The 21,516-nt window shown below is 44.0% G+C and overlaps 1 protein-coding gene across 1 annotated transcript; it reads right to left on the bottom strand.

Annotated features, from left to right (window-relative positions):
- Positions 1-3,179: 3,179 nt before the first annotated feature.
- Positions 3,180-19,998, bottom strand: PTGER4 (prostaglandin E receptor 4). The gene is made up of 2 exons (XM_048504295.1): positions 18,214-19,998; positions 3,180-6,394 (listed from the first exon to the last, which is right to left on the bottom strand). Exons 1-2 carry the CDS (start codon positions 19,042-19,044, stop codon positions 5,798-5,800), a joined length of 1,428 nt encoding a protein of 475 aa, XP_048360252.1. The 5' UTR covers positions 19,045-19,998; the 3' UTR covers positions 3,180-5,797.
- Between the last annotated feature and the right edge of the window lie 1,518 nt (positions 19,999-21,516).

Below are 21,516 nucleotides of genomic sequence, written 5' to 3'. Positions count from 1 at the left end.
TACTGAAGCCATTAGTGCCTGTGTGGCTCCGCAGATGGGAGCCGGGAGGGGAAGGAAAAAAAACGCAGCTGTATAATTTCGCAGCCACTGCCATTCACCTAGCCCTGGCTGCAAGGCAAGTTAAAACAAAAGAATCGCACATAGTGTGATTGTTGCAAAACCCGGGGTTTGGGGGGGGGGGCGGACAGACATGGAGTGGATCCACGTCAGGATCAAGATCTGAGCGAAGTCGCCCCCCCCCCCCCCCCCGGGTTTTTTACTGCTGTTATCCTGGTTTAATTGGCTCATGCGGAAAGGGCCAGAGGCTCTTCCCTGAGTCTCAGCCTTTCCAAGAATGGGTTTATGTATTCCTTCAACACTACTGTTTATTTTATTTTTTACTGCAACAAACTAATGCAGCTATCTCTGTGTGACTACTTTTTTGGGAAAGTCACTTTGATAACTAATGGAGGCTCCAGGCCCTAATTCTGTCCCTCAGATTAGTCAATAGGCACGTCTCATTTTCCGCAGATGACGATTTCTCTTGCACCTTGAACTGAAAGTTCAAGTTTCCTTGCACAGGTCTTCAGCTATGTGAGTCACAGCACGCGCTTGGAGAAACATTTGTGTGAGTTGTGCTGCAGGTAGATGCAGCTGATAGCGATCTCTCGGATTGTAGCAATACAGTACTTCTCTTCAAAGGAGCTGTAATCGCTGTAATTGTAGTGACACATCATTTACAATTTTCTCTCTACCGTTGCAGCGGTGTGCATGATTCATTTGGGGCTAAGGTTGCATTGAGCCGTAGAGGAAAAGTGGAATGTAAATATTTTAATAAATAGGGAAACAAACAGGACTGTTCTGCTCAGTTGATAAATCAGTTGAAACCCTCTTTAATAATCCAGAAAGGTGAAATTGTATGCTTAATGCAGTTACTTACAGAAAATGGGAAAGCATGTATCTGTCCTACAAAGAAGCCTTCCCATTTCAGTAGGGCATGTCATTAGGCAATGCCCATTGTGTTCAACACTTAGAAGCCAAAGGGGTTTGCTTCTCTCCCCTGCAGGAAAAACCTGGCAGATTCAGGCAGATTTAACCAATTCGAGTACGATTTCTTTAAGAGATAATCCTAGTTAAAATTACTAGCATGGCAGGGGAAGGAGTGATTTACAGTTTTAAAAATATTAGATCACACATCTGGCATATATAAACATTCACGTACTAGCTTATGTTCTCCATAGATGCATAGTTTTGGGGCTACTTGGAAATATTCCAAGAGCTGTTTGAAGCAGGTGAAGAGTACCAAATCTGTTCAGGAATCATGGGTTTTGTGGGTGGTTTTGCTTGACTTCTGGCCTTCTATAAAGCTAATGACAGATCCTTTATTTAGCCTGTAAATACATTCCACTGTTAACCTGAGGCACTTGTACCAACATTTAACTTTCTGAGAGAAGTGTAATTATTTAGGGTTACTCATACTATACCACAATGCTTCACCCATTTTGAATGTGATATACAGATCTCTCATTTTGAGACTAACATACCATGTTTCCCCAAAAATAAGTCTTATATTAATTTTTGCACCAAAAGATGCATTAGGGCTTATTTTCGGGGTAGGGCTTATATTTGGGGAAATACGGTACCGTCACAATTCATTAAGGAGGGCTCTCAGCAACCCCCATCATGTGTGACACAAGCTGCATCCTCATTGGCAGGGAGCACAGGGCATTGTCCGCAATTGTGATCTGTAACTACTGGTAGGACTTATTTTTGGAGGAGGGCTTATATTTTAACCATCCTCCAAAAATCCTGAAAAATCACGATAGGGCTTATTTTCAGGGGAACACGGTAGTAATCAGGGTTTTTGTTATAATAATTTGGAGATTTAAAGCCCACCATCCTGATATTTTTAGTACCTTTTACAATCATGTTTTTTATTCTCATGTTGACCCAAGAGAAAAGGTATATGTTCTGCACTGGATTTAAACCTACTTTTTTAAAAAAAAAAATCCTCAGACCACTTTGTACTGCAGAGGCAGCTCTATAGACTGTCGAACTTGCTTATCTAGTTTAGAGTCCAGCAGAACCTCAGAAACCACAAGAGTTTCAGGCTATTTTGAGAGTCAAAGATCCTTTCATCGGATACGATAGGAATGGAGATCCCTGAGTCCATATAACCCAGGTTGACGGTGGGAGGGGTGCTGCAGATAAAGGAGTCAGGATGCGGAAGTACAATGTAAAATGTTATCACCTTAACTAGAGTAGAGGGCCAACTTAGGGCTCAAAATTTCCTGTCAGGGGGAAGGATAAACAGAAGCACTCTGTGCATAGACTCTACTAGAATAAAGTGCACTGCCCATAATTCGAAACAGTTGATTTACCCTGCTGTTTGGACCCGGCAGTTGGTTTTGGTGAAAAAGCAGTGGGGATTATCAGGTAGATGGCTGCTCAGAGCCAGTGAGGTGAACTGGTTAAGAGCGGTGGCCTCTGGTAAACCTGGTTTGATTTCCCACTCTTCCACTTGAGCTGTGGACTTTATCTGGTGGATTGGGTTTGTTTCCCCTGCAGCTCCACAAGAAGCCTGCTGAGTGACCTTAGGCTAGGCCCAGTTCTCTCAGAACTCTCTCAGCCCCACCAACCTTACAAGGTGCCTGTAGTAACGAGGGGAAGGGAAGGTGATTGTAGGCTGCCTTACAGGTGAGAAAGGAGAGGTATAAAAACCAGCTCTTCTTCAGCAGCAGTGGCATAGGAGGTCAAGAGCTCGTGCATCTAATCTGGAGGAACCGGGTTTGATTCCCTGCTCTGCCGCCTGAGCTGTGGAGGTTTATCTGGGGAATTCAGATTAGCCTGTACGCTCCCACACACGCCAGCTGGGTGACCTTGGGCTAGTCACAGCTTCTCGGAGCTCTCTCAGCCCCACCTACCTCACAGGGTGTTTGTTGTGAGGGGGAAAGGGCAAGGAGATTGTCAGCCCCCTTGAGTCTCCTGCAGGAGAGAAAGGGGGATATAAATCCAAACTACTCCTCCTCCTCCTCTTCAGAGGACACTGACTAGATGCAGCAAAATATCTCCTACAAAATTTTGTCAGAAAAGGAGTGCTCAAATGTATGCAGTTATGTTCTTCGATGTGGCATTAGTGTTATTTGCATGAGGTATTAGTACAGTCGTGTCTCAGAATGAATACAAGATGCATACACGCATTAACGTTTGAACTCTAGCGGCATGTCTGCATTTAATTCTGATTTCCAAAAAAAAGTGATTTGTGCCAGTACAAACAGGTTTTTTTTTTTAACATTATCAACTTTGAGGCTCAGAATTCTAATTCCAGCAGAAAGCAATTCACATGAAGACACAGGAAGCAGCATTTCATGCTTAATATTTTCCTTGACCAAAGCCAGGTTTTCCAAATATCTTTATAAGATAACAATACTTGGACGAAGCTCTAAGCCTTTGAACATGGAACACAAGTACAAAGGCCCTCCGGCTTTCAGTTACTGTTATTTCTGAGGTGAAAAGTTAAGGCTGATGGTTGTTGGATCCAGACAACTTTTCATTCAATCTCCCTTGATTTCTGCTTTCCACAGTGCTTTCCCCAAATTACTTTTGTTCACGCAGGTCCCATAATTCCAACATAAGCATATTGGGTGGGCAAAAAGGTCCATTCCCTTTTTTACCAACAGAAAAGTTGGCTGGATTCAACTGCATATTATGTTATCAATTATTACTGGTAATGAAGATACAACTTCAGTTGTCTCTAAACATATGAAGGTGCCATATATACACACACACCCGCACACCCCATTGGGCCTGTAGCAGCTCTGTACTGTTTGTCTGAATTGACAGTAGCTCTTTTGGCCCTACTACCTGATATACTGTAACTGAAGATGCCAACATTGAACCTGGCTCTTTCCGCATGCAAAGCAACGTACTCTTGCGTTGAGCCACGCCTCCCTTGACCTGTGTGAGGCTGCAGCTGTTTTGTTTTGCTGCAGCCCAAACTCAATCATGTTTTCAAAGAACAGCACACTCCTCTTATCCAGATGCATTAGTGCAAGTACATTTGTCTAGCAGAGCAAGGGCACAGCATAAAACCGAACTGGGAAGATAAGCCTCTAACATGAAAGAAATATCACCACAGCGGCAGAGCTTTCGAAGATCGACAAAGAAAACATATCAGAATAACAAACAGGAGATCACATCCTTGTAACTTTGGACATATTTATCCTGAAGAGAGGCCAACCCCTATGTTCCACCTTGAAACTTCACATAAGTGAGCACTAAACAAGTGCTGTTCCAGGATTTCGGCTGCTGGTTTTCCGTGCAATTTGCACAGTAGTCCCACCAATGATATCAATTTTTTTATATCCTGTTTTTCTATATCTTTAAGAGGTCTCAAAGGGATGTACAATTGCCTTCCCTTCCCCTCCCCACAACAGGTACCTTGTGAGATAAGTGGGGCCGAGAGTGTTCTGAGAGAACTTGTGACTAGCCCAAGGTCACCCAGCAGGCTGCATGTGTAGGAGCGGGGAAACATCCAGTTCACCAGATTAGAGTCTGCCACTCATCTGGAGAAGTAGGGAATCAAACCTGGTTCTCCAGATTAGAGTTTGCTGCCCTTACCATGCATAAAGCCTCGGCTGGAATCTTTCCAATTATGCAACTACATGGATCACCACTCAAAGAATACCGGCTACAGGCAAACACCTTGTTCATATTATTATTATTATTATTATTATTATTTATTAAACTTGCTATACCGCCCTATCCCCGGAGGGCTCATAGAGAACCGAACTGGTCCCATGGGTTGTGGCTCTATTCTGAACACATTCACAGAACATAAACAGGTATGCATCCACAATATGAACATTTTCACAAAAAAAATTCCTTTATTTCACTCAGCAATATCATAAAATATTCCCATTGAATTCCAAATTCCTATTTTAAGAATTAGCTCTGCTTTGCTCTTTTGAATTTGTGGGTCTAGAAAACAAGACTTGAATGGGGGGAAAAATAATCTAACAGCAGGTGTGAAGAGGAGTTGACAATATTATTTTTCTCTATATCTCGTATTAATAACCTTCTCACAGAGAAGAATAGATTTTTTTAAAAAAATACATTCAGTCACAATATAATATACAGCCAGAGACATTCACATTTTTTCACACCAGAGAGGAGGGCTGGTATTTCCTCCCCAATTTTGTATTAGCTAGGGCAGCTGTAGTGGTTCTACATAACCGCCAGCAAACTGTGTTAGGTTTTAGTACTCTGAACCTTAGCATGTGACGAGGAGAGGGAGAGGAATAGGGGATAAGTATGCTTCAACTATATTTGGATGGAAAGGAAAACGGCAACTTTCCAACCCCGGGTTTTTGGAACAACACCTTTGTCCCAGGGCAAGACGAGGCAATGAGCAGAAGTTTGTGCTTCCGACTCCACTACATTCATTGGCTTTATATTGGCAAGGCTTGAAAACCATTGGGCAATCTTTCGTTACCGGCAAGAGCTGTGCCAACTGCACAGTTGGAAAAACGCTTCTTTATGCACAGCTGCATCTTTACTTTTCTCTCTTTAGGGAGTAAACGGCACTACTAGAGTGTCAAGATATAGCAGGCCAAGCAGTTAGGGTGCTTGAGTCTACCTCCGGTGGCAGCCATTTTGTCTCTTTTGAGTGCCCCTTCCGAGTTCCCCTTGCTCTGAATGGCTACTCAATCCCCACCAGACTGAGAAAGTGAAAAGGCTCACAGGCACTGGCTGTGCCTAAGGACAGCGGGTCACAGATGGCTTGACAGCTGATGTGTCCCTCATACCATTCCTCTGCTCATATGCACTTCTCAGACAAGTTCAGTGTCTCACAGGGGAAGGTTACTTGCAGAGAGCTGCCTTTGGAGGCAGAGGTGCCAACCTCATTCTCAGGCCGGCGTTTGTTCACCAAAAACATGTTCTCAGATTCCTGCCCCTGTGAAGAGTCTGATGTCTCCGAGCTCCTCAATGTCCTTATGGATGTAGTGTCTGTTTGGGCCAGGCTGCTGCTGGCTCCCGGCAAGAGCATACGCCCCCCAGCATTGCCTTCACTTGGCTCGAGGGGATATAGAAGAGTCTGCGAGGTGCTGCTGACCTCCCTCAGTTCTCGAGAGATGAAGGATGGCGAATGATTGGCCGTGGCTGCAGAAACCCTGCGGCCCTCAGTACAGTTGCAGTTGCTTCCCGAGTGCTGCCGGTGGGCCCCTCCGATGCGGCAGAAGAGACACTTGACCTTCTCAATAGCTTTGCTCAGCACTGTCTTACGAAGCAGAATGTACACCCAGGGGTCAAGGATGGGGTTGACTGAAGCAATGCGGATGGCCTGCAGGTCTGGGTTTTGCTGGATAGCCATCACTACAGGCGGCTGGTAGAGCTGGTTCACGAAGACACGCACCTGTAGAGAACAGAAGGCAGATAAAGATCCATATAAAAGTCGACCAAATGGCTAGCCATATGCATGTTACAACAGGAAGGGCAGCGGACAGAGAATGGCTTAGCATCATGTTGTTGTGGAGATATTTTTGGAATGGAGAACATTTCCCACAAGTTGATCTTGGGCAGAGATAAAGGCCTTTCCCCCCTTTTATCTAAAACTATGGCCAATAAATCTTTGGTGGATTTTTTTCAGATAGGTTTGCTCTTTCTAGGATCAAGCATTTGGCCCTTGTTCATTATTTCAAAGCCTTCAGTTAAGCAGATTCTTTTTTGTTTTCTAGAAGCCAACCCCTTTTGCTCCTCCTCATACACCAAATCTGCTATTAACTGTTCTGGGTGTGTAATAGGTACAGAATGTGGCCTTGAGTCATTCTGCAAGATCTAGCCAATCACGGAATCCTTTCATCCATCCAGCCTCTCGTAAACATGTTCCAAAACAAAACTGGGCCCCAGTTTCCACCTCACAGGAAAACTCTCTTTTCGGAACAAGCCTGGAACTGTGCGCTTTTTTGAGGTTAGAACTAATTTTTGCTGGTATCTTCCAAGACTTGAATGTGCAAGGAAACATTTTTAACACCCTCCAAATTTCACCTGCTGTGGCTTGTTAATACTTCTTTTGTTTAAAGACAGAATTCCTGGAATAAACCTTTTTTTAAAGACAGTAATGATAATAACACATCATTTAGGAAGACGGATGGCACAGAACGAGGCGCTGACTTCTTTCCATGTGAATTTGGCTTGTCCTCTTTGTAACGTATTATGGAAATGCTGGCTGTGATCCTATGAACAGTTAATTATATTTGGGTGACTCATGTTCAGGATACCAGCCAGTATCTTAAAAGGCACTCACACAGCTTCATGTCACAACCCAACACACTCTGGATCTGAGGCCTATTGCTGGAAGTATAACAAAGAACCAGGTAAGTTGGAGGGTTGCATTCTTTACTTTTCCTTCTGCATGCACTGTGGTGGCCTGTGCAACAGAGCATGTTCCTCTGGTGCTAGGTTCTCATGGAAGAGCAGTATTTTGAATGAACATAAAACTGTGCCATATGAATTTGCTCCACTGCCCAAGAGCTTCCTCTGCAAGTGGTCAGAAAAGCACAGGATCCAAGTTTCGGGCTGCAATCCTACATTCTCTGACATGGGGGTATGAACCATGTATCAGCATCCATCTATTAACTTATAAATTATTATTCTTTTCCTTCGATGTCTCCTGAGATTTTTGCAGCATGCAAAGCCTTTCATCTTGCACAGAAAATAAACAAGCCAATCTCTTCCCTCCCTGTTCATTTGAACGTCTACCTAAAGGAGAGTTGTGAAATATCTGGGAAGATGCACGCTGCATTTTTAACAGGGGTTGTTCCCCATACAGGTATTTGCTCTGATCCTGAGGGACCAGTTCTACTAGAGAGAGCAGAGATGAAAGGGTTTCAGAGGGGGATGGGGGGGGGGGACTTAAATCCCAAGGAAGTTTCTGACCACTAGATGGCATTGTGTCTACACTGCAGGCTGTTCCTTTCCCTTGTGTACAAGCAGTCTTAGGAAAGCAAACCAGGGAAAGAAAGAGCGAAGTTAGTTGCTCTCTTGACAGCTGTGATAAGACCTGAAGACTGGTTTTGTACAGGAGGGTTAAAAGCAGCAAGAACAGTGAAAGTTTTTGAACTGGCAACCAATCCAAGTACAAAGCAGTAAGTTACTGACATCTCACCCAACAAAATTCACTAAAACAGCACCAATATGGGATTAGGTACTGAGGAATAGATCCTACCAGATTCTTTCTGCAACATGCAGGAAGTCCATAACAGGCTAGTCAACTTGGAAAGTGATCCTTTCAAAACAGCTTGTCTTGAATAGGATAACATCACTGCACCTGTCATGCTTACAGCAACTCTTTTATTAACAGAGGGGGAGACAGAGGCAAAAAGCAAGAGATGTGACCAAAGTCACATTGTGAGTACATGTCAGTGGCTGAGGGGGAAGGCAGAATAGAGATGTTGTATAACCAAAAGGGAGTGCCAAGTCCCATATGTGAAATGTCAGAAGGGAACGTCATATCTTATTGCTAAGAAAATTATCACCAGAAATTATTGCGCTTATTTTTTATTTCCAAATGCCGGTTTCCCAATTAGGGTCAAAGTACTCCACAGATCTGGCTTTCCTTGGTGACTTTCCAACCTTTGCCATCTGAGCAACTTCTGGTAGTCAGGATTACAGAATTATGAGGTTGAAGATCATACATTCTCATAAGTTTCAGCTATTCTTAATATATATATGTATGATTGAATGTGTTGCAGTTGTACAAACTAGCCTACCAAAGTTATTAGCTCACAAAGAAAGCATGACAAAATGTGAGTGATTTGAAAATCACTGTAAAAATGTTGTTGCCTGGTCTCTTGGGGGCAAATCTCACCACAGTGACCAGACAAATAGTTACAGAAGGTTATCTCCTTGTGCAAGATGCAGTACAAATCTAACAAACTGTAACTGTATTTAAAACATATAAATAAATAAGTCTCAAGATAACCATCAGAGGATTGGCCAGATAAAGCTACTAGGATGATAAATCCAAAATAAGGAACAATGAGGCTCCAATCTTATGCACCCTTACGAGAGAATAAAAGCCCAATTCTGGGGTTTGTGCGGAGGGGGGTGGTTCCAGAAGATGGCATAGCCTTGTGCTGACGCAGGTGTCCAGTCCACCCCACCGGTCCAGGGCAATTGTGCCAGCAGAGAGAGGACATACGTGGGCATGCGCCATGTAGCTCCACAGCGCTGAACTTTGGAAGCTGCTGCCATTCTCCAGTCCCACGGGTGCAGAAAGATGCCCTGGCATGGCTAGTGGCATTCCAGGGAGCAGAGCCAACTTCAGTTGGTTTCCACTGCCCTTCTAGACCCTGTGTGCTGATGGATCTGGCCTCGGACATACAACACATTTTCATGGCGTGTGTTGATTATCCCCTATGGTGGATTTTAGCTAGTCAGCGCTTACTTTGGGGGCTTCCTGCACCACGGAAAATCCCTTTGGAGACAGCAGGGTGGCACCACAGTGGTATCATCCCTGCCTGATAGAGAGGTCTGGATTGGGCTGTTAGTCACATTGAATTTAATGGGCCATACTTCTGCATAAACATCTGTAGGACAAACGGCATGTGCCACTTTACAAGTATTGTAATGCTAAACTACGCTTACAGTCAGTGCAGAGCCATGGGTAACTTGGTACATGTACCTGTACTATATCTGTGATTGAAAATCTTCTTTTTCGTGCACTCGTGTTACGCTTTTGGAAGGATGCAGGCGACATTTTATGTGCAAACTAAAAAATGGGCTACGTGTAACTGTCCTGGGATGTTGCATCATCTCTTCTACAGAGAAGTCCTTTAAAATAATAGCTCTTTAGTATTATTTGGCATTGCTGGTAGATACAAAATAAGTTCGCTCTGATCAGCTCCTGTGCAGCTAAGACTGTTCCTGGATTTTAAATGCAGCCGGAAAAGCTGGACCGAATTTCTGATGACACAGATGTGGGATGTTCTCTTCTTCACTGGTCTGATAATGGCATAAATGAAGTTACTTTATCATCTCCTTGATTTTAATAGGGTTATTCCAGTGAAATACAGGCACAGTGCAGATCTACCCACAGATGTACAGCTTGTACATTTTGGATAAAATGATTTCTGATGAGTGGCCACTTTGGGAAAGCATTCATGTGTGTCCAGCTGTTGTTACAACTCTGACTAAGCAGACATAGTATGTCTGATTAATTTTTAAAAAATAGTCACAAGAGTGCCCAGGCTATCTAACTCAATAGCTTTTCTTTTTTTATCTCACAACTTGATTTATATTTATTTGCTATATCTTTTTCAAGGTCTGTGTTTATAAGCTTGCCAATAATGATAACTCTTTCCAAACAATTTAAAAACCCATACATTTTGGAATCTATGTCAGTGAATTCAATGACCTGTCCAATATATGAAGATCTACCCATTCCTGCTTTTTAATCTGAGGACTGGGGATTGCTAATCCATTCTGAAGCTAGACGTTACCTTAGATTCCTCCAACTTGATGCTAATTGCAAATTACTGGATGCAGCCAGTTATCAAGACTCACAGAAACTCATTGCAACTGTTTATTATATTTGAAGGCTGTAGTTTGTAACTCAATCTGAGCCAGGTACTTAATTACAACAAGTAATTAAAGCAACCTCTTTTCTTCAAGCTTCGTTGCTGGACCGCTGAATGAAAACTATGCCCATTAAATAAAACAATAATAGATTTTCGGATACTGTTCTTGAAGTACATAATATGTTGAAACACTTGCACAAAAAAACCTATTGTTTCCATTTGGCATTCAGGACCATGCAAGGTAAAATTTAAAGTGAAGAGTAGCTTCTGAGTATGTGCAAAGCTAGAGTCAGTGTAGTGTAGTGGTTAAGAGAGGTGGACTCGAAGTGGTGGACCTGCAGAACCAGGTTTGATTCCATGTCCTCCTCATGAAGCCTGCTGGGTGACCTTGGGCTAATTACAATTCTCTCAGACCTCTCTCAGCCTCACCTACCTCACAAGGTGTTTGTTGAGAAGAGAGGAAGGGAAAGAGTTGTAAGTCACTTTGAGACTCCTTGCAATAGAGAAAAGCAGGGTATAAATCCAGCTCTCGTTATTTCCTGCAGAATTTGAAAAATGCTGCTACTGCCCCCTGAATATATTTAGGATTAGGTTGCAGGACTTCAGAGTCAAAGGGTACAACTTCTGGCTGAACTTTTCTCAGGACCTCTTATTTGCTTCAATCCAGATTAGATAGGACCTTTCCTTTCTTAAAATGTAGCTTCAGTAGAGGGATTGAATCTGATCAAGGCAGCAAGAGGGAAAAGGAGAAAGTGCCTATCACTTTCCTATTGTTCCCCCCACCCCCATCAAAATTGCCTTTTCCAATTAGCTGCCCTACCTGAGGGGGAAAGATAAGACCGCTAAAATGGGCCCTCAAGGCCCACTCAGCAAAGCACACGGTACAGTCTTCCATGCAACTGAAGTTTATTTCAGACAGTTCTATAGTGCTATGTTAGAGACAAAGAAAGGGTGTCCCAGGATTACCCTAAGAGCACCACAGCTGAATAGGAATTTGAACCCAGGTCTCCCCAGGCCAACTCCAATACGCTCCACCACATGGGATGTCACTGGAATAGCTTAGCTCAGGCTGTCAGGGAAGCCTGGGCTCCCCTTCTAGGGGAAAGCAAACACACAATATGCTTTACCGTAAAGCGACTTTTTATGTGAAACCACCTCCCATAAATAAACAAAGGAGCAGCCTTCTACCAAATCTTCATCTGTTCTCATAAAACGTCATTTGTTACCTACTGTTTTTCATTGTCGGCTAGTTAATATTAAGAAGGAAGTGGAATCTGCTAAGTAATTTGTGTCCAGAAACATTTAACATGTCTTTGCATGGCTCCAAAAATGCCTTCCAAGGACTGACAGGTGAGAGGAAACCTCATTTTCACCCCTTGCCGACCGAGCTCTTGTCCCTTTGCATTCCTTTCCCCTTGTCCCCACAACTCTCTCCCCTTTGCTGATATCATCTTTCCTTTCTCTGCTTTTCTTCTTCCCTCATTCACAGACCCCACTGTCCCTACCTGAATTCTGCTTCCCTACCCTGCACCACTTGCTGGAGAGCCTCATAATGAATATAAAGATCTCAATATTTCATGAGACATTGGTCGCCATTTTGGGGTTGCTAGTTGGGTTGCCAACTCCAGCTTGGCAAATCAATGAGTTCTAGAGGTTGAGCTTGGGAAGGGAGAAGTTCAAGGAGAGAAGAGACCTCAGCAGAGTATGATGGCATAGAACATGGCCAATTGTAGTCCATAACATCTGGAGTGCCAAAGGTTCGCCACCACGGGCATAGAATCTAACCTCTAGAACAGCCATTCTCTACCATTCAGCCACAACTCTTCTGTGTAAACTATTAAGTTGAAGGCCTATCCACTCCGCTTCCTCACCTTGTGGTAATGGGCAGCCCAATCCAGATGGGGGAAAGACGATCACCTGTACTCAATTTTTAACCTAGAAGAGGGATCCCCAACCTCACTGAACCTGCAGGCACATTTGAAATTCTGTCACGGCATGGTGGGAACAGCAACAAAATGATTGCCACAAAATGGCGACCTGAGGAGGCGGAGCCAGGCACGAAGTGATTGTCACAACTTAACTTCAGTAATACAGTGAAGATCCTTGTGTCGTGGTAGGAGCTACTGCCAAAGCAACATTTTTAAAAATCTGCACAGCCAACCATATCTCCAAGAGTTAACCAGAAGCCTTGCTGAGTACAAGCCCCACCTGGTCCCATCCACTTCCTAAAAACACTTGGTGGGCAACAGAAAAGGTGTCAATGGGTACAGTAGTGCCCACAGTGACCCCTGTCATAGAGCAAAACTGGGACTACCTTCTTTACAGCAATGAACCAAAACATTCTAGTTGCTGGAGGGTCAGGTTAGGGAAGTCTCTGTTCAAGTCCCCCCTCAGCCATGAAGGTTACTATCATCCAGAGGCGTATCTAGGAAAAATGGAGCCTGGAGACAAAATCTAAATTTTTTACCCCCCTCCCCCGCCCTCCACAGGTGCCCAGGTCTACCACCCAAAGCCCAAGTCTACCACCTGGAGCCCAAGCCAACATCCAGGTCTATGCCTGGAGCCCGCACCAGCATGCAGGTCTACTGCCTGGAGGTCACACTGTCGTCCAGGTCTACTGCTCAGAGCTGATGCTGGCATCCATGTCTACTGCTCAGAGCCGCCACCAGGTCTACCAGGTGTCCAGGTCTACCACCGGAGCTGGTGTCAGAACCCAGGTCTATGTGTGCCCAGGAACATGGGTTACCCCATGTCCCCATAGGCAGTACGCCCCTGCCGTCAGCTAGTCCCATTCACTCAGTCTAACCCAGGGATGCCGACTCTAGCACTTCAGTTGTTCAGCTGTTCAGCCAGCAGGGGCTGATGGGAATTGTAGTCCATGAACATCTGAAGCACCACAGTAGGACACCCCTGGTCTAACCTATTTCACAGGGGTGTTATGATTACAAAACTAAGGCGGCAAAACCATATTCACAATCTGAGCTTTTTGAATGAAAAACGGGTTTAAAGTGTCATATAATGGGGCCACTGATCATGAACTGGTGGGCTGTACCCCACACATCTACCTAAGCAGACTTGCAGAATTATTTTCTTTTAATTGATTTTAAGAGAGAGAGAAAGAAAGAGAAGGAAAACAGTAGACTTGTAAGCTTTCTCCAGGCCTGCATTTCCTTACTGGGAGAACTTGCACAAGTTAAATTTCTGCCTGTCATGCAACTGTTAATGACACAAGACTCATGTTATATAACAGACAGAAACCCTGTAAAGTACAAATATGGGCCACCATTGAGCATATGCAAAGTTCATTCCCCTCACTGAGTAACCACAGTTCTCCCACACACATATTTGAGATTAATAACTTCTGCATTAGAGGGCGTGATTCCTTCCAGGTCTTGTGATCTGCTCTCAGAAATTAAGCATCATTATCAATGAATAATTGCTAGCACTTGAAAGGAAATGTTAGCAATGTAAATCGCTGAGCGACATTGGGTAGAACTAAAAATAGCTGGGCAGAGGAGCAAATCTGTATCTTCAAATGAAAGATCTCATTATACTGTCTTGGACTGGACAATTATGTTGTCTAATGGAGGGAGTGACTGACACTTGACTCAGGAAGACTTATGTTCAAATTCCTGCTCCACTTTCTGGGTCATCATGGCCCATGGCCAACTGTGTCAGCCTGAGGTGTTGGGTAGAAGAAAGCCCCACATGTGGGTTTGTGCAGGATAAAAAACAGCAGTCAACATCACTTCTTAAAAAAACATTACAGTAGGACATTGTGTTCTACAGCAGTTTATTTTTCAAATGTCGATATATGTCCTTTGTTGGTTAAATATATGAGTCTTCAGCTTTCTTATCAGGCTCTTCACGCTAAGGGTACACAGAAAGCCTTCACTCAATATTTGACAATGAATGTATGAGTTTAAAACACATGTGTACAAATTGCCACTTTTCTTTGTCAACATGTTCTTTATGACAGTTGGTGACTGCCATTTTTTTTCTGTCAGATGTTTCTTAATTAACTTGACCCCTTCATTGCTCAGATAATTACTGAATCAGGAATTCTGGTTTCTGAAGGATGTTTCAGGGTGGCCAAACTAATTAACTATACTTATTGTTCTATTATTTTCACATGTAATTATGAGATTTCATACCAAAGCATAACTTTGCCTGCTAACATTAAGTAATATATTTCCCTGTAGATAGATAAATAACCTTTACTTGCATGAATTACAGGGTTTTAAATAAAATACAGAGTAAAAATTAAGATTGTTTATGACCGTTTGCTCTACAGCCGTTTGCTCTACAGCAGCCCTGGATTCGCTGTTTAACAGATAAAGTCTTCTGATGGTCTGTCCAGCACTCTAAGCCCATCAATAAAGTGGAGAGAAACTTTGTTCATATTTCCTTGTGTGTGTGTGTGTGTGTGTGTGTGTGTGTGTAAACACTAATGTTCTTTAGATTTTCTCCACAAGTTCTGTGAAAACTTTCTCTTATTTGGGTTTATTCAAAAGAATTTTTACAAAATTTCAAAGACATATACACATTTTAACAGGACCACAATCTCTCAGAGCATTCAAATGACGCTACATGCATTTTTTTTGCAATGTTCAAATTTCTGTTCAAATCCCTACTCATCCTTGAAGCAAAACTTTAGGAACGTCCCTCACTGTTAACCTAATCTCTCTCATAGGATGGCTATCAGAACAAAATGGACAGACTCAAACACAGCAGACAGAAGTGATGATTAAATAGCACTCTGAAATGGATATGTAAATTATACTACAATTCTATTTACTCAGGCTTAAATCTCATTGGGACTAATTCCCAAGTAAGTGTGCACAGGATTTCATAGGACATGAAGAAGTATTTGCAGGTAAAAATGTAATACTTAAACACACTGAGTAGAAAATCCACTAGGCAGGACTTACCTCAAGCAAGAATGTTCGTTACTGAACTATACCACAATTCTTCTATCTTGGTGCTCAGTGGCTGCTCTCACAGTTGAGAAAGCCATTTCTCATTTCTGTTTCACCCTAAAATCTCACATGGGTTAAATGTTCCCTGAAGGAAGTTCTTCCTTCCCTGCACTCTAGTATCAGGGTGATCACTGAGTGACCAGCTCAGGGTAACCATGATATTGGTCAAGGTGCCTTCAACTCCATTAACATAACTTTTGTAGTATAATCTCCTTTTAGATATGTCTTCCTAAAGAAAAAAAGATCTACAGATTCTATCTCTGTGGTTCCATAATGGTCAAGGCCTAATTTGTTTACTAAGTTGCAGAATGAGGTGACAGAATTCTGGAGCACATCACTTGAGAGAGCAGAAAGGACACATATTTTTGATCCCCACTTTGATATTTCCCTACCTTGTAGGGCAGGAACGCTCCCTTCAAGAAAAATTTAGCATTGTGTTTTCACTCAGGTGACTGTTTTACAGTAGGCAGGAAACATCTTTGTGGAGCAATCATTCCAAAATATGCTTCCCCCGGCCTACAATCTGAGGTAGTTCAAATCCAGCATTTTAACACCCGTCCCTCCCCACCCCGACCTCCCAAAATTCTGAATTATAGTTCTGCCATTGCTTTTTCCACCTGTATTTAAAATATATTCAGCGGGGGGGAGACAGATATTCCAATTAATATCCATGTATATTGTACTGATATCTATCTGCTCGGGCTATTGCACTGGCTAAAGAGTTAACTCCTATGACAAACTGATTCAGCTGCCAAAGACATGACGTGTGAATAATTTAAGTCTGAGCAGGTGACAAAGTCTCTTTGAGCTATGTGTTTTGTCCAGGAACATATGCAGTGCTTGAAACACAGATTGTATGTATTTCTGATTATCTATTTTTGCCATACTGCATTCCATGTTGATGGCTGGTCAACTTTTCAGCATGGGAGACTACCTCACAATAGCAAGGAATGCACACCAGATTCATTACTCTACAGATGCTTATGTAAGAAAACCACTGTACATTCCCCACATGTGTTCCCCTTTAGCGTGGACATGGTGACAATGTTTGCGTAGGAAGTGTCACATCTAAAGCAGTCCCTGTCAGCAACTGTGTACAGGTACATACCACTCAACACAGGACTGGCAACTTCAAGGTATGCTATTATCTAAGAACAAGCACATATTTCTCTATTATGTTTGTTATGTCGCAAAACTGGCCAAACTAGTAAATTATAACCATTTACCTGAATTCCTTCGGATTATGCTCAAGCCAGGTCTCTTTTCCCCTTCACTCCAAAGCTATTTTTGATGCACCTTTATTAAGGAGCTATTTCAAAACGACTCTCATCTACAGTAAACTTTACCACCTTGAGTTGGGAGCTCAACACGTCTCTCAAACAGCTCCCAGAGTGAAAGAATGGACCAACAGTATGTACCTACTGTCAGTGAGTTGTAAAATACACCCACACTAAGCATTATAGTAGTTTGTCATGTTTTATTGGTAAATTTACAGCAGCAGGCAAGTTCTAGCTGTCCCTCACTATCTCTGGAGTCCAACATGAGATAGATCTTAGTCATTTAATTAAATGTTGCCTTTTTAATGGATGGAGTTTTCACCTCCTGCGGTCAAGCGCATAACAGTTAAAGAAGAGATGAGCCACCGATTTATCTAAATGATCTGTTGTGGTGGCACTCTTAACACCATCTCTACATTTCCCAAAGCAATATTTTTGATTTACATGAAGCTACAGCGATATTTCTTAAGGGCAAGGAGCAGCTCTGGCATTTCCAGAGAAGAACTGTTCTAGGGGCAGCCAGTAGCAGGCAGGTGGTAAATCTTTCAGCCCCACGTCACTATCCAATAATATTTACGCAACACACACACTGCATTAATACTGAGTGATTGCTAAGTGCTTCAGCCATTCCCCCCACTCCCGCCCAGGTCTGGCGCTTGAATGTCTGCAAACTTCAAAATGAGCCCATAAATACTTCTTTGAAATCGTATTCAACTTCCAGGCTTGGCCCAAAGTTCATACTCTTTCAGTGACTTTTTACACTAGGCAATTTCTCTCCACCAGGCGGTGTTTTTTCCCCTGTCTCTTCTGGTGAAAGCAAACCAGGGGTTAGTTCTAAGATTGACCAACCAGTCCCACAATTCTATTTGAGTTGTTTTTGCATTCTGAAATTAGGTGAGAGAAAAAAACCCAGTTCAGCTAACTTTGCTAAACTATTTCCTGGGGAAGATTGCTGGTACACCTTATTGGCACAACAGAGGAGGCAAAAGATCATTTTCATACATGGAACCTAAATTGGATTTTCTGTCAAACTCATCTGTAGTGTGGACGCAATCCTACATTGGCAAAAAAATAAACGTTTGGTTTCTCTTCTGTCATTGGTAATCGCATTAAGGTGTGGAGCAAGTAATAGCAACGTTATTCAAGGGTACTGATCTTGAGTTTCTTAAGTGCAAAATGTCATAGTCTTCCCTACCAGTAAGAACCAGTGTCAAAGAAGGACAAGATAGGCTCAGATCCTTCTTTTTCTTGGAGGGAAAAAGGGGGTTTAAGATCATGCACATGAAAGTAACGTGAGCAGCAACTTGCCACCCAAGCAATGGTTGGCTTTTCCTACAGAAGTCGAGATGTACTGGCAATGATCGCATTGGGTGTAAAGATCTCAAGAGCATTACTCACCACTAGAGGAATGGAGCAGATCAGCACAACCAAAGAGGTGGCAATGAGCAAAATAACCATCTGGATCTCTGCCCCAGCCATGCGTCGGAAACTCCTGCGCCGGCGAAAGTCTGACAAGCGGCTGGAGGCAGCGTCCGTCCCCAGAGAGGTGCGCCGCATGAACTGGCGATGCATGCGGATCAGCGCCATGCAGACCAAGACGTTGGAGACCACGGTGACCATGATCAAGAAGGAGCTGAAGCCAGCGTACATGTAGGAGTAAGCAGCATAGGTGGACACGTTGGTCCGCCAGTCTATGAAGCACCACGTCTCAGGGTAGTGCATGGTGGTTTTGCCCAGACCCATGCTGGGCAGGGCACAGAAGAGGACATTGGAAACGTAGATGGCAAAGAGAGTCAGCCCGGCCAGTTTCTTATCCACATAATGGTTATAGAAGTAAGCGTGGTTGATGGCCAGATACCTCTCGATGGACATGGCGCAGATGATGCTGAGTCCAGACAGCCCAAAGAAGAGGAGGATGAAGGAGCTGTATTCACACAACTGGGCACCACCCGGCCATTTATTCTGCAGGTACGTGACGATGGTGACCGGACTGACCAAGCAGGTGCCCAGGAGATCAGTGACCGCCAAGCCACACACCAGAGTGTAGAAAGTGGTCTCCTTCTGCTCCTTCCGGGATTTGCAAAGCACGATAATGGCGATCAGGTTGCCCACCACCCCGAAGATGAACATGATGGTGGGGATGGTGGGGGCCCTGCCGCTTTCCACAGCCCCCCCAGTCTCGTTGGAGGAGCCGTTGGCAGAAGGAATCATGGTGTGGTTGAAAGACATGGTGAGGGGCGAACCACAGGAAGGGAGAAGCCAGCGGGGATTTTCTTTTTCTAAGCCAGAAAGTCAGGGGTGCCAACAGACGGCCCAAAGACGCAGGTTCCACAGGCTGGGAGATGCGCCTGAATGGAAGAATCGCATTTCAAAGGCAGATCAAGTCAGGGATGGGGGGGCGGCAGGCTTTTTATTTCTAAAAACTCTTCAGTGGGGGAAGAAACTCAATCAAAACGAAACCTCTTCCACCCCCTCCTCGCCCCCTCCAAATCTGCCACTCGCAAGGCGGCGCACGGTGGCTTCCCGGACTTCCTCTTGGCGACTTCTCCCTTTCAACTCGCTCTTGCGCGTCTCCAAGCGAAAGCGTGGAAATCTGTCCCGCCTTGAAGGCTCCCAATCGCGACTTGCAGCCTCCCCCGTCTAGCAAAACCTGCTTTTTTTTTTTTTGAGGTCGCGGCGATGCAACCAATAATCATTTGCTTTTAAAAAAAATTAATATATATATATATTTCCACCTCGGGGTTTGCGCGCTGCGAGACTTTAAAAGTTCGACTGCAATTTAAAAAATAACAATCTTTCCTTCTGTTGGGATCTTCCAGCGGCTGCTCCTCGCCCAAGAAGCGACGGCGACGCGACTGCCCGGGGCGATCGTCGGCTTTGCCACCCTCCCCGGAGCGCTGATCGCGGGGTCTAGCGGGGTCTCTGGCAGGCAGCCCCCTCCAAGGCGCGCGGGCTGTCCTTTGCAGTCCGACGTGGGATGCAGGAGAAGGCAAGAGGCGCCCGGGCGCGGTGCATCCCCCCGCTGCGGACCATGTGTCCCTGCTGCCAGTCCGAGTCTTGCTCAACTCTCCGGCGTTGCAAATCCGCCTCCTTCAAGTTTCTCCAGCCGGGGAGGCAGCTCGGCTTGGCCCCGCCCTTGGCCGCCTCTCATTGGTCCCGGCGCAGCAGGAGGACGACCCGGGCGCTTCTTTGCGCCTCTTGCAGCAGCCGGCGGGCGGTGGAATCGGAATTCATTCGTGTGGTTGCTTCTTATTTATGCTGCTCCCCGCCGGACGTGCACGTTATGCAGCCTGAAACGTTTTTATTTAGGGATTCTCCCAGATGAGTTCCCAGCTGGGAAGCCTTTGCCTACTTGTTCCCGCAGTGACTCTCTCTCCACCTGGCAAATGACGGACGCGTCGGCTATTGGCTGGGTCAATGTAGGGTGCAAAACGGCAAGAGATCTGGTGCTGAATAATGCACTTTCCGTCTACTCAGGCCCCTTCCGCACATGCAGAATAAATTATGCACATTCAGTCCACTTTCACAATTGTTTGAAAGTGGAGTTTGGTATTCTGCACAGAAAAATCCACCTTTACAGCCTGACAGTGCGTGTAAATGATCGTTTGCAAGTAGATAACATCCACATGGCATGCCACACATCTGTAAAAGTGCACCGGAGTTGGATTGAAAGTGCATTATTTGGCAGGTTTGAAGTGCTGTAAGGCAACCTGTTCCGCAGCGAGTTTGCTCTTGCCAGTTCTTATTACGCGTCAGGATCAAATTTATTTCCTGTAGGACTATTTTTCCTAGGCTTCACCTCTTCAGAATGCATGTAGAAGTTTGTAGCTGCCAGTGCTGCTCTGTTAAAAGGCTCCATTCTCACGGAACATAAAAATAAAGTGCTAACCTGAAACACAGTTTCCTGAAATGCTAGCTTTCTATAGTCAGCCAGCTGGGGTTGTGATGGCAGCGTATGGGGCGCTCAGATATGCCAGCCCCCATCTGCAGGGCTTAAATGGTGAAGCCACGAAAGGATTTATCACTATGCTCTGATACATGCACAGGATCCAAGACCCATTTCAGGAGGTCTTGCTTACTTCCAAGGATGGCAATGATTTGGGACCAACTGTTTATTCAGAGTTAATGGAACTTGCATACATTCAGATGCATGCAAGTGGAGTTCTCTCCATGAGACTGAAAACCTGTTTCTTCAGGGTTCATACGTGTACATAAAAGTGCATATTTTACATCCCAAGGTAGACTTGGGGACAGAAATTTATCCTGCAGTTATCCCTGTGCTTGGTCATGCATGACTTATCTTGGTGGAGGGATTTGGGGGTCATGATTTTATCTTTGGTTTTAGATGGGGATGTTGTAACTATTATGATAAGCTGTCTTGAACCAAGAGCAACTGCAGGACAGAAATGTGCTGCTATTTTGTAATGCTTGCAAGAACCCTGCAAGGTAGGCTGAATTAATCATAATGTTATTAAGATCTTTAGGAAAAACCTTAGGTTGTTCTATTCAGTCTACTAGCTAACGTTGTTTTATTTTATAAGATCATAAATGCAGGTCTCTTCTAACCATTTTTAAAATGCATGGTTATTATCTTTACTGTTATTACTGTTAACTTCCTTTTTTTTGTAAACTTTTTTTCAAAAAATAAATATTATTTGAAAAAACAAAAGGACTTGCCGTAGTATTGTGTGTGGAAGGGGG

The sequence above is a fragment of the Sphaerodactylus townsendi genome, linkage group LG07, assembly GCF_021028975.2.
Source record: "Sphaerodactylus townsendi isolate TG3544 linkage group LG07, MPM_Stown_v2.3, whole genome shotgun sequence".
NCBI classification, from domain to species: Eukaryota; Metazoa; Chordata; class Lepidosauria; order Squamata; family Sphaerodactylidae; genus Sphaerodactylus; species Sphaerodactylus townsendi.
The sequence above is the reverse complement of the archived record's forward strand: the minus strand, read 5'-3'. Positions and strand labels throughout refer to the sequence as shown.

Bases quoted from the DNA above. Each gene is read 5' to 3' on its own strand.
- PTGER4 (XM_048504295.1), bottom strand. From the start codon at position 19,044: ATGTCTTTCAACCACACCATGATTCCTTCTGCCAACGGCTCCTCCAAC. The intron at 6,395-18,213 runs GTGAGTAATGCT...TGTTCTCTACAG, and splicing joins TCTGCTCCATTCCTCTAGTG to GTGCGTGTCTTCGTGAACCA.